Raw genomic sequence first — 12,994 nt, 5'->3', positions numbered from 1 at the left:
TTTGAAGAAAAGATGTGATCATTGTTACACCAAAACGCTTCCTACAAATTTTTAGGAGGAAAGTTTAAGTATTTTGATCTATGCAAAAAAAAACAAGTCAAACAACAAATGTTACACTTATATTTGTTTTTTTCACCGATGAAGCACCGTCTTCCAGTTTCGCATGAAAATTGGCAAGCACACTTGTTACACTAACAAGAACATCTACAAAAAAAAATCAGAATCTTTAAATTTTATTTACTATTTATTTCGAATTTACTGTCCATTAGGAATATGCAACGAGATTGTTCATAATAAAGCCCCGCCACCCATGGAAGTTTCACGCAGATTTTTTACGAGCTACCTGGACTCTATCATTGGCATAAAGTCTAATCTTGCCGCTGAACCGTCCAAAGGAAAATCCCTGATATTATATGGAGCAACTCGGCCTCTTATGGACAAAAGTGCAGACCCCAAGTGGGCTGCTCCTAGTGTTGGATTTGTCAAGTTAAACACTGACCGTTCTTTTGCTGAGGATGGCTCGACTGGTGCAGGTATGGTGTTAAGGGATGAGAGAGGTGCCATCATCTTCTCTTCCTGTAGGCAATTGTTTCACTGTCGAGACGCGCTCGAAGCTGAGCTATGTGCATGCATGAAAGGTCTATCATTTTCTATCCAGAGAAGCGACTTGCCAGTGCAGGTTGAGATGGACTCCCTAATAACAGTAAAATTAATTCAAGCTTCAGATATTGATAGATCGGTCTACTCGTCCATCATCAAGGAGATTAGATATCTTTTGTTCCTTCGTGATTTTTGTATTACTCATGTTAATACTCCCTCCGTCCCGAAAAACATGTCGCAGTGACATTTTTACGAAAACCCCCTCTGCGAATTCCCGACACAACCCGCGGTCCCTGGTCGTCTCCCTCGCAGCCTCACTCGTCTCCCCTGTGCGCCGGAGCCCTCCCTCTCGGCTCCCCCCGCGCTGGAGCTCCCCTGCTCGGCTCCCCTGCGCATCGCCGGAGCGTTGCTTCCCTCTCCTTGTTCCCTTGCTCGTTCCCCATGGTGAACCACGGGAAGGAGAAGGCTCGATTTTTTTTTCTTGATCTGCTCTCCGACGGCGGCGGCCTTCCCCGAGCTTGGCCAGCTGGAGCTGTCCCTTCCCGTCGTCAATCTGCTCTCCGCGACGCCTCCTGCTTTCCCGGACCATCCACTCTCGCTCAGCCGCGACTCCCTCCCTGGAGCAGCCGTTCCCGCCCAACCCAAAGCCGCCGGTCGGAGCTACGCCGCAGCACGCTCCCTCCCCCCTCTTCTTGGGGACCGGATTGTGGCCGAGGAGGAGCTTGTCCTTGTCGCCCAGCAGCTCCCGCTCCAACGGGCTCGTTCACAAGTCCGGCAGCACCAGCCGCTCTTCCCTCTTCCGGTCCGCCCTCCTCCCTCCCCTCCCCTCCCGTGGCATGCTCTATTCTGTTATCTTCCTTCTTTCTTTGTCCTGATGATTTTTACTGACGGAGTTGTACACATAGGCGACCCAAATCCAACATTTTAGTAAGATTTGTACTGTCTCAAAATTCATCCATGAACTCTGACTCTGAAATTAGTACTGTCTCAAAGTTCAATAAGATTTGCTCATTGTTGCGCAGTACTGAATCATGGATTATATTGTGGCTCTGCAGGTCTAGCCCATCGACGACGACGGCTCCTCCTCATGCTCATCGGACTCGTGCACAAGTGCTCTGCAAGTCTGCATTGGGTAAAGTCTGAATTTTTCATTTTTACTACCGTCAAAATTCAGTTGTCAAAGAAAGTGCCATCAACATGTCAATGGCCATGCTAGACAGAGTTCTTATTCATGTCTAGGCAGAGTTCTTATTTATGACAAAACTGGATGTCTAGACAGAGTTCTTATTCATGTCTAATTGTGTTGACAGAGTTCAATGTACTCTGTCAATAGAATCAAAACTGATTTATTACCTTCCCATATGAACTTTACTGAAAAAATCAGTCACCATTCTGAATTTTGACAGTACTCTACAAACTGCTTCTGGGCAGGAAGCAGATACAGTTTTTCTTGGTGGGCGTGGTTTTGGAACAGCCATGTCTTCTCTAATTTTGACAGTGCTTGAGTTTAGAGTATGGTTATACTTTTGCTTAGGGTAAGTTAACACGTCTCTTTCTACAATTTTTAAATGCTTCTTGTCAGGAAGGGAATTATGTTTGTAAGGATAGTGTATTTTGCAAAGGCTTTTGTACTTGCTGTTTTGCTTGACTCCATCAATCCTCAAAGATTTCTTGTTTCTTTGGAGTTTCAGATACTAGATGTCTGTCTTGTTAGTGCATGCAGTTTCAGATAATAGATGAACTGAGAGAGAGAGAGCATAGGTGATCTTTAATAATAACAGTAAAAAAGGAAAATCTATCTTCTGCAATGTGTGTAAGCTGGTTATTGCCGGCCGGTGATATTTGTTGAAGAATAGAACGTGAGAGGTCATTCCCAACACGGGTCGATATCAAGGAGGGGCTATCTCCATCTATCTGTGGAGCTGGATACAGATGGGAGATGGCAAAATCATTTTGGTTAGGCGTCAAGTCAACATCGGTAATGTCGTTGGATGAATGCAGAGCAGAACAGTGTAGACATGCACGCACATATTCAGTTAAACTTGGACATGACTGCAGCCCATTTAAACTTGGACTACAGATATTGGATGGATCCATTTAAATTGATAGAAAACTGAATATTCACTGTAGTCTCAGTTAACTGAATTTTCTGAAGCCATTTTCCTGCTCACAAGTTGACAGAAAACTGTTTGAAACAAATTTTGACAGTAGCAATAACCTATCTTTGGAGTAAGTCATTTTATTTAGTAAAGTATAGAAAGTATTATTTCTTGCAAATTATTGTGTGATTATTCTGGAGATGGTCTTTAAGTGTTCCTATCTAGACTTCTTATTTTAGGCTTTAAGCTGATCCATTCCATGAGATATGCTAGATTTTAGCATCTGTATTGATGAACCTTTGATGAAACTAAGAAAAACTGGAAGTGTCCTTGATAGCATGAAATGGACCTCTTAACTAAATAAAACCAATTATTGACACGTAGTATTTAGGACAATCCATGAGGTTTTCTTAGATGCAAAAAAGTTCTGTTTGTTGTGTGCATCACAAATTTAGTTTTAGTTCCAGTGAAGTTTCCTGTCCTTTAGGTTTATTCTTATCAGAAACAAATTCAACTAACCAAATTAGCTGTTGCCTATCATTTTGGTATTGCCTAGGTGACTGGGTATATAATGGAAATAAACTGAAAAAGAAGAAAAAAAATGCATTCTTCTTATAAATGAGTGTAGCTGCAAATGTTAGACATACTCCGCCAAGTACAGTAGTGTGCATATGTTTGAAACATCTTGGAAAATATGCAGAGTAGCTGTTGATGTTGATCTCCAGCATGTATGCAGAGTAGTTGTTTACTGAATTTTAGGAGTAAACTGACTGAAGCAAATTTTAGAATAACTGAATTTTCAGCCAAGTTTGTTTCTGAACAGTACTGACATGGAGCGGTGTAGTGGCCATGTATAGTAGTGTAGTGGCCCTGCAGTGATCAAAATTTTCAGATTATTCTGATTAATTCAAATTAATCCAAATAAATTCCAACAAGGAGTTTATATACAAGGATTAGACAAGGCATACAACATGCATTTGTGTAACCAACATGCATGCATTTGAATTTGAATGATTCAAATAACTGAATTTATATGTACTCCACTTTATACCCAAGCTTTCATTAAGTAATTTATGTTTGTTTATTTTTGTTTTTTCTCTGCAGGAAATACTTTGGCATGGAGTACATTGTGGCTCTGAAATCATTTCTGAAGCAGTGAGATCTGAAGTTTATGCTAGAATTGAAGTGTTTGTTTCCTAACTATAGGTATGCTCATCCAGAGAAGTGTTTTCAGAAACTTGTCCATATTCTCCTTTTTCAGTTAGTTTTTCCCACAATTTGGGAAGGAGCAACAGTCAGCAGTCTTAACGTTTTAATATGTCTGAAACAATTACTCCCAAAGGAAACAAACACTTCAATTTATCATCATTTTGGAAAGAACCATGGTAAATGTTTGATCATGCTTTTTTCCGTTAGTTTTTCCCACATTTTGGAAAGAACCATGCACAAAGGAAACAAACACTTCATTTGATCATCATTGGAGTATTTGCAAACAAGGCAATTGCATAAATTTACTCAAGGCCTTGCTATTAATTGAAAGCTTTTAGTTAACAGTAAATCAATTTCACAAATTGTCAGGTAGCAGTACTCTGATGGAGTACCTTCTTCAGAGTGCAAATAGCACCAGCAGCAGCAGTCACGGCGGGAGTCAACAGCAACAACAGCAACACGGCACGGATCAGCAACAGAAGCACAGGCAAAGGAGCAGTAGCATCAACACGGGAAGAGGAGCAGCAGCACGGGTTAGCTCCACCGGCGGCAGGGGAGAAACAGAGGAGAAACAAGATGCAGCAGCACGGGCTAGCACCACCGGCGGGCACGCAGGCAGAGAAGGAGCACCACGGCGACGCGTGGGAGCTCGACGAGGACTCGCGGGAGACCACGGAGGACGCGCGCGAGCTCCTGTCCACCGGATCGTGGAGGCCGGCTCCGACAATGCCCGTAGGTGGATCACGGCGGGAGGGATCGCGGTGGCGCATGGGAGGCAGCTCAAGGTGGACTCGCAGGAGCACGAGGAGGACTCGCGGGAGCTCGAGGACGATGAGAGGGAGCTCCTGCTCCACCGGATCGTGGTTGAAATTCCAGCGACGCCCGCAGGTAATCGCCGCGGGATGGGATCGTGGCGGGCGGTGGCGAAGTAAGTACTTGGCGACAGCGGCGGCGTTGAAGGTACGTGGCGACGGAGGCGGAACACTTCCTGGTGGGCTGCAAATCGCGCAGCTTGGCGGCGCCGGCCCCTGGAGACACACGGGCGACGGCGGAGGAAGAAGACAGGGTGGAGAGGCTTGTTTGTAATTGTTTTGAAACTACGAGGGCTTTTTTATAAAACTGGCAATGAACTACACCTGCGACGTGTTTTTCAGGACGGAGGGAGTAGTAGCTAAAATAAAGTTAGTGATAGTTTAGCATATTTTGCTCGTAGCGAGGGTAGAACCATGACTTGGCTTAGTTCGGGACCTCCAAATGCTTTGGAGTTGGCTGCGATGGATTGTAAGGACTTGATGCTTTGAGTAATACAAATTTCTACCCGCAAAAAAAAAACTGTCCATTAGGAAGCATATGCACCCAAGAGCCAAAACGACCCTCCCCTCCGTTTGTTTTTCCTTAGACTTGCATCCTTGTTTGCTGAAGTTTCAGTAGCAATAACTACATATTCAATAATATTAAAACCCAACCTATATATACATATGCCAATCAAACAGGGTGCGTCCGACTAGGCTGGCCCGTATAGTGAACATACTATAGACTTGTTTTTCTTTTTTCTCTGTATATTTTGTTTTTTATTTTCTTTCAACAATGCTTTTTCAAAAATTGAGAAGTATTTGTGAAATACTTTCAAGAAAAGAACATGTTCTAAAACTGTGAACACTATTTAAACCTATTGTGATTATCTTTTAAAAAATCTGAACATTTTGGTATGAAGTCCAAATAGTTTTTTTAATCGATTTTCCTAAGAAACCCAGATTTATTTTAAATTTATGGATATTTATTGATAAAATAAAAACATCCTAATATATTTTAGTAATAAATGGGGTCTTTATCAATGAAGAATAAAGCCCATTTGAAGAATGAACCAATATATTTTAGTAATTTTCACTCCTTTATAGCTGTTTTTCTTTTTCAAGGGCTACCCCAGGCTTGACCTTTGTACAAAACTGTTTAAGTAAATAGAAAAAATATACTATTAGGAATAAACTCCAAATGTTTCCGGTCAAAAAAGATATGCACATTGCATAAACAATGTTTGCTCCTTACTTAGAAAAACTCAAATGACAAGTGTCACACGTGTGGCACAGAGCAATCCCGCCCTGACATTTTTTTACAACTAAAGTTGCTTTCCAAAAGGACAAAACAAACCCAAAAAAACCTGTTCGGAATTGCCATGTGTTCATGCCACACGTGTGGCACTTCCTAGAAAAATAATATTGTTTGCAACAGATATGCTTTTTCTTTTCGCATATGATGTCTTACCTGGGTTTGATCTACAATCTTCATAAGAACGTGCAAAAAGTATGACAGGGACACCACTCCCCACCTTACCTAATTCAGAACCAATCTTACTCATTGAGATTCATACATTAACCATTTGATTTGGAAAATCATAAGTATGTGCAGTTCAACACACCAAAAAGGAAAGGAAAAAAAAAAGCAACCAAAGCAACTGGAGATTGAAAAAAAATGAACATTGCTAAAAAATCCAAAAGAAAACCAAATCATCAAAGGTTTGGGGGAGAAATGCAAACAGAGAGCCACTATTATCATTTGGAGAGATTACATAATCGGATCATAACAGATATTTTTAATTGGAGAAACAATTGAAGATGAACGAGAAACAGAGCGTGTTCTATAAGCAGCAAGTTATGAAGCGTGCCAGAACACGCACCACAAATACAACCACCAACTAGAAATGATGCCGCTCTGGATACATTCGTCCATCGCAAATCATTTCAAGTGTGTTTTTATCAAGCAAATGGTTTTCGATTAGGCCCAACTATGACACGGTGTTATTACATCCATAACAGCGTTAGCTTGTCATGCGCCACTGGCATACATACGAGTCCATTCCTTCGCTGCAAAGTGCAGAAATGATATGTTAAGATATCACGAAAATCAGAAATGGAGGAAAACGGCATGTCAGGTGGGTATCAAGAAAATGGATAGTGGAGCATAAAACACAGTTTCAGCGTGTAGCTTTATTGACAGCGTCTCCACGTACCTGTCTCAACAGCTTCAGCTTCATTGGATTTCCAGTGTTTTGCGACGTTTTCTGAGAGAGGATCATCTGGGTTTGGGGCGCTCAGCAGTGCCTGAATGCTGCAGACGAAATATTGTCAAGTGGCAGTGAAGTAGTACACTAACATCGTCGACAATAGAAATACCAGAAACATCCCTCTGGAAATACGATAGTATGATATTTACCATGAAGGCATGATATGTCAACTACCACAAAACTGCTCCCTCCGTCCCATAATGTAAGATGTTTTTTGACACACATCATGGGACGGATGGAGTACTTGGCAAAGGTGCAATGGAAGTCAGCAGTGGTTACCTAAGAAGAACAGTGCGTATCTGAAGAGCTGGACTCCACTTGTCCTTTAGGATGTCGAGGCATATTCTACCAAGCTGCAGTTTACATCCATCAGAAATGAGATGCTCTTTTTCAAAATGGTGTTCCGCTAATAATATCAGTTGCATACCTTGTCAATGTTGGGATGGTATATTTTTGTGAGAAACCTAACCTGCATCAGGAACAACCAAAGAATGATGTCCATCAGAAAGCCTCACACAACAGTGACAACAAATAGAAAAGATTGCAGAAAAGAGACAATACTTCGCAAACCACAACTAGATTCTCAGCTACACGGGTACCTCTTATTTAACATGATAGCAACTGGCATTCTGAGATGTTACTCGTTATATTACGATTCACATGTACAGAGAGTTCCATATAACACTGCCAAATAAGTAAAGTGATGAACACTGTACAGAGGATGAACGAAGTGAACAGAAAGACAAATTTACTGGTATTGAAATTACAAGAATTAGCAGGATGCTACTACTGACTATCGCCGTATTCCTGGTCACCATGATGGTGTGCAAGTCAAAGAATAGAACATCTCAAGAACAAGCAATGGCACCACGCAACAGATGTAAATAACATACATGAATGAAACAAGATAGAAACATAGCAGGAAGATTCGCATAGTGATGTCACATTCCAACTTCATTGTGTATTATGGTTGTTGGAATAACTATGCAGCATAGTTCTTTACTACAACAGAAACAATTTTCTCAGTTCAGTTAGCCACGGGCATAAGTACGAAGGAGACCAGGCAAAGGAGAAGGAGATGGCAGCCCATTCCTATTATCGAATTTTAGTGCCATACAAACTTTGCCAAGATCACCGTGATAGAATTCGAAAATAGTGATTCGCGATGACGACTATGAAACAACCGAAATTTACATCAAGAACTTCACCAAGACAAGCACATCCATGATCCATCACAGTACTATAAGTTTCAACTAATAGCTCTTTAAACCAAAACTAACTTATTCTCGATAAATAAAAGTTTACTTTAGGAGCAGCCATCGGATATTCCTCGGGTAAGAAAAGTTCAAGCTTGAAGACTCCACCTGTCCAAGACATGGCAGAAGAAACAAAATCAGGACACCAGATATAGACGAATAAGGAAAAGAAATGTTTGCCCTAATAAAAATGTCTAACATAATCAGATATGACATACCAAGTGGCAAGACAAGTGAACTAAGGACATGTTTTCAAGACTAGTTTTGCCACAGCTAAGCTTAGACAATTTGTGGCTTGCCATAAAAGTGTCACCATTAAAATTAGAGTGCACCATAAGCTTAAGCAGTTAAGTGACAAATGGTACTCTCCATCCAACAATAGAACACAAGGTGTTATTTCTGCCATTTATTAATTACACACGCAACATTTATGATACCAATATATGGTCAATTTGCATGGGCCAATTGATTAATATGACATTGTCATAGATCTAGCATGAAAGAATCAAAACTTGTCCCACATATCATGAGTACACTTATAGCAGGCGTAAATGCAAACGGTGATGTTCCTATGTGGCATAACTTGTACAAGTCGAAAGCAGGTTCAATACAGCTCCTGCAGTCCTATGTGACGACCGTCCAGAATGGACATGTAAAGCAATTTTGGTGTATAACAAACAAAGCGCAAGCTCAATATGTATATGTAATAACAGTTCTTACAACGGATATGTAAACTTGTCTTACAAGGACACTAGGAGCACGACAACCACCAGGATGAACCAAAACAAAATGGAAATAAGGCAGCACATGATGGTGACACTACCAATCTAAGCTATTCAGTACTCAGACAACATAGGTTTACAGGTGTAGAGCTGCGGCATCACTAGAGCAACGGCGCTATGTGATCAATTACCATCTATGCTGGTTTACAACACATCTGCAGAAATTTTTACAAGCAGAAGATAGCACATAGAAAGGCCACAAACAGATACAACATAATAATAATACAAGTAATCAGAATACAGCAACAACAATTGCAGTCGAGGAAGGACACCGACACCATACATCCGTGTACCCCCATAGCATTGCAGGATAGAAAGCACATAGATGATACTGGGAGACACGCTATTTCAGCAGGGGAAACAAACGATATATTATATTATGGAGAAAAAAGGCATATATCTATCTTGCCTTCGTAGGGCGACTGCGCGGGGCCAAGGACCATGACATTGAAGTAGCGCATGTTCTCCTCCGACGGCGAGGCGCTGATCCCCGGCGCTGCACGGATCGACACACGCACGAATCAGAACAACAAACACCGGGGAGGCGCCGAAATCGACCAGAATTCTCTGTGTGCGAGAAGGACAAACCTGGCTCGCTGAGCAGCCGCTGCGTCTCCTGCAGGCGCAGATCCAAATTCGGAAAGGGTTAGGCGCGCGGCGCGGACAGATTACAAGCGAAACGGGGGACAGATCTGGCGGGAGGGGGCGATCGGAATCGCACGCACCTTGATGATCCGGCGGGGGAGGTTGCTGTTGGCCATGGAATCCACCAACCAGGGGGCGGGGGCGGGGGCGCCTGGAGCTTGGCGCGGCGACGCAGGCGGGGCGGGGCGGGGCGGGGGAGGGACAGCGCGAGAGGTCAAAGGAGTCGTCAAAATCGGTCGGGGGGGGAGGGAGGATGAGAGGGTGGGGTGGGGTGGGCGACGAACGAGCCGGAGATGGTCGATGCTTGTACTGTTCCCCTCCGCTTATATATAACGCAACTCGTTCGTGCCAGCGGCCCACCAGCTGACGCTCGCTCGCTCGCTCCTGATATTTTCTCCCTGCACGGAATGGAGAGAAAGAAATCTGAAAAAACAGTAGCACAGTGCTACCGAACGCAGGGCGGTGCGTCTGTGCGTGCGGAACAGAATTGGGTTTGCCTGCCCAACTCGGGCAACCAAACCTGGTTCGTGCCCAGCGAGAGCGAATCGGGCGGGCGAAAAGGAAAGCGAGCGAGCGCCGGGATTCCTCCCAGCTTCACTCCTACGCTAGCCAACAAACGTGGACCGAAAGGGGAAGGTTTCCATTCTTCTTCCTTGCCCTGCCTGCCTGCCTTTGCTACGTCGACATGGACGGAGCGATGGGAACCACCGGTTCCAGAGCCATGTTCTAGAGCCTTAGAAAAATGGAAACGAATGTGCAAACTGTTTTTTAAAATTATAAACCGTCTTGTACCTGCGACCATGATCCTTCCAAGTTTTTACTAGGTACCCTCGCAAACCGTGCAAAAACATTGCTTAGTAAGGTTATTAATAAAGCTAGCCATGATGGTCTTTTCTTAAAAACTGACTTTTTTACTATGTGTTTTCTCTTGTGCGGAGCAGGGTCGAATATCCCATTTTTAAATCATCACATCCATATTTATTATTATTACACGTGAAACCTAATCTAAACGGACCTCGTGCAGCTCCGTCGTGCGCATGTCCGGCAGCCGTCTGCGCCGCTCGAAGTGTTGCTCCGGTCGCAAGCAAAGGTAGAGTAGGACATGGGACACGTACCGGCTCACGGAACTCGAGTCACCGCCATCTCCCATGCCCTGCTCTTCCTCGTCGGAACCCGTCGCCTGCACTTAGACGGTGGATGAGACATCGATGATAGATCCGTCGAGGTCGGAGCCGGCCACGCCCATCACGACGCAGTTGAGGCACCTGTGGTGGCCGTGAACCATATGCGGCGTCGGAGAGTGTGACTCACCTCGCCAATGTCCACCGGGAGGGCTGCCGGCGCCTCCCACACCTGCTGCCTTTTACGGCAGACACGACATGCCATACTTGCCCCGGCGCGCCAAATGAAGTGGTTGCACATCCGCCACCGCGTTCGGACGCTAAAAGGACTGCACTGCCTTCGGTGAGGCAGCGGCGGCACGCCTCGCGCAAGATCCATGCGCCATTTGGGTGGACGCAATGGATTCCTGTCGGAAGGAGTTCGACCGCTGATGTCGGCCAGCCTCCTCCCGGGAGCAGCGCAGAGCAAGGCAGAAGGCAATCTCCTCCTAGGGGCCACGTGGGACGAGCTCTGGGTCAACGGATCTGGAGGTGTAGGACTCGCATCCGATGCCGCCATGCCAAAGAAGGTGGGAGATCGCTGGACGGGAGTTTGTGGCCGGAGGGGAGGGGCGGGGAGGGGAGTGGAGTGGAGTGGAATGCGGCTAAGGTTCGTCCGGAGTGCGGATAGGATCCAATTTATATGAGGTCGGATAGGCCAGAGTGGGTCGAATCCAACATGGTGGGTGCGTCCGAGCATCCCTATATCTGCCCCACATATTGGCTGAATATGGGGTTGTCGGTCAGTCCAGACGTTTGGACCGAATACGGGGCGCCCAGTTGGGTGACAATTTCTCATCTAGATAGTGACCAGGCAGGCGAGCATTTGTGGCGGATACGGGGTGTGGTTGTAGATGCTCTAAGCAGGCCACAATGAAATTTTTCCCGCCCTTTATTATGGTAGTGGAAAGTGGAAACAACATTATACTACATTTTAGGTAATGTAGTTTACACTTTTCTTAACCAAAAAAAATGTGTAAACTACATTTCCGAGACGCTCCTAGGTCCTCCGGCCTCTTCATGCGAAAACAAAAATTGGGATCTAAGCACTTCTAGTCTTTAATCTTACATATGTCATCCACCTGAAAAATACTCCTCCCGCTGGTTTGGTTTAGGGCATCTCCAGCCGTTCGGCCCCCAGGGCGCCTAAATAGAGCGGCCTGGGGGCATGCCGGCGCTAGTTCGGCCCCTGAGGGCGACCTAGCTCCCAGTCACGCCCCCAAGCGCCGGCCCCAGGATGCGGAAAATTTAAACTTGATCGTTCCCGCTCTCAAAAGACGTCACAAATCCGGCGATCGGACATAGTCTGGCGTTACAAAAAACAGAGCGCCGCACGCCGCAAGTTCGCGTGCGCAATGATTCACTCGGCGGGGTCGGCTCCAGGCGTGCGCGGGCTCGGCGGTGTCGGAGCTGCTTCGGTGCTGGGCTGTGTCGGCGCGGCTTCGGCACTGCTGGGCGGCGATGTAGAGGCGTCGTTCGGGCTTGGCGTCCGTGTGGTCGTGGGCGCGGGAGCTTGCGTCGTCGGCGTCGTCGGCGTTGCCGTCTGCATCTGGTTTAGGATGAGGCCGCGCTCCGCCATGTGTTGGAAATATGAGCAAATTACTACGAGATTTAATCCGAATAAACAGAAGATAAATCATGACCACAGCAGCAGAGATTAAACTAATCATGCGAACTAGCATAGCAGATGAACATATCACATCTAGGGCACATACTAGAAGCATGAATTCTACCACGATCTCGAACAGGAAGGATAGAATCACATACGGTGCAGCGGGTGCAGCACCGCCGGCGTTGACGTTGTCGCCCATGTCGTCGAGGACGAGGTTGCCGAGGTCGGGGAAGAAGTCGTCGTTCGCGAAGTTGTCGCTGCCAGCAGTCGCGCAAGTGCGCTCCCCAAAAAGCTGATCGCCCCTCTCCCGTACAGGATCACGAGAGGCGGGATTCCGGAGGCCTGCTGTCCCTTCTCGCGGTGCACGCCGGAAGGAGGGATGGAGAATACTTGCTTGGCGGCGCAATGATCTGGAACGGTGATGAGAAACCATACGAAGCGGCGGCGGCTAGGGTAGACGTCTGCCTGACTATATAGTGCGGGCCGGGTAGGTCGTGGGAGTAAACCCCACGTCCGAGTCGTCATGATCCAAAAGAATCGGAAATGGTTCAGTAATTAACGCGTCTGTTA

The 12,994-nt window shown here is 45.5% G+C and overlaps 2 protein-coding genes across 2 annotated transcripts; one reads left to right on the top strand and one right to left on the bottom strand.

Annotated features, from left to right (window-relative positions):
- The first annotated feature begins 310 nt into the window (after positions 1-310).
- LOC147992609 (uncharacterized) lies at positions 311-6,514 on the top strand. Its single transcript, XM_087539084.1, has 6 exons — positions 311-533; positions 1,090-1,402; positions 1,656-1,732; positions 2,036-2,135; positions 3,804-3,905; positions 4,278-6,514. Exons 1-5 carry the CDS (start codon positions 311-313, stop codon positions 3,856-3,858), a joined length of 768 nt encoding a protein of 255 aa, XP_087395210.1. The 3' UTR covers positions 3,859-3,905; positions 4,278-6,514.
- Positions 6,515-6,521: 7 nt separating this feature from the next.
- Positions 6,522-9,880, bottom strand: LOC125528820 (ubiquitin-conjugating enzyme E2 36). The gene is made up of 8 exons (XM_048693259.2): positions 9,733-9,880; positions 9,596-9,623; positions 9,417-9,503; positions 8,275-8,333; positions 7,397-7,438; positions 7,249-7,322; positions 6,916-7,013; positions 6,522-6,769 (listed from the first exon to the last, which is right to left on the bottom strand). The coding sequence occupies exons 1-8, from the start codon at positions 9,766-9,768 to the stop codon at positions 6,732-6,734; spliced, it is 462 nt and encodes a 153-aa protein (XP_048549216.1). The 5' UTR covers positions 9,769-9,880; the 3' UTR covers positions 6,522-6,731.
- Between the last annotated feature and the right edge of the window lie 3,114 nt (positions 9,881-12,994).

The sequence above is a fragment of the Triticum urartu genome, chromosome 1A, assembly GCF_056163025.1.
Source record: "Triticum urartu cultivar PI428250 chromosome 1A, HENAU_Tu73, whole genome shotgun sequence".
NCBI classification, from domain to species: Eukaryota; Viridiplantae; Streptophyta; class Magnoliopsida; order Poales; family Poaceae; genus Triticum; species Triticum urartu.
This window is presented reverse-complemented; position numbering and strand designations above follow the sequence as displayed.

Bases quoted from the DNA above. Each gene is read 5' to 3' on its own strand.
- LOC125528820 (XM_048693259.2), bottom strand. From the start codon at position 9,768: ATGGCCAACAGCAACCTCCCCCGCCGGATCATCAAG. The intron at 7,439-8,274 runs GTAAACTTTTAT...TTCCTGATGCAG, and splicing joins ATCCGATGGCTGCTCCTAAA to GTTAGGTTTCTCACAAAAAT. The intron at 6,770-6,915 runs GTACGTGGAGAC...TGCACTTTGCAG, and splicing joins AGCTGAAGCTGTTGAGACAG to CGAAGGAATGGACTCGTATG.
- LOC147992609 (XM_087539084.1), top strand. From the start codon at position 311: ATGGAAGTTTCACGCAGATTTTTTACGAGCTACCTGGACTCTATCATT. The intron at 1,403-1,655 runs GTCCGCCCTCCT...GTGGCTCTGCAG, and splicing joins AGCCGCTCTTCCCTCTTCCG to GTCTAGCCCATCGACGACGA. The intron at 2,136-3,803 runs GTAAGTTAACAC...TTTTCTCTGCAG, and splicing joins TGGTTATACTTTTGCTTAGG to GAAATACTTTGGCATGGAGT.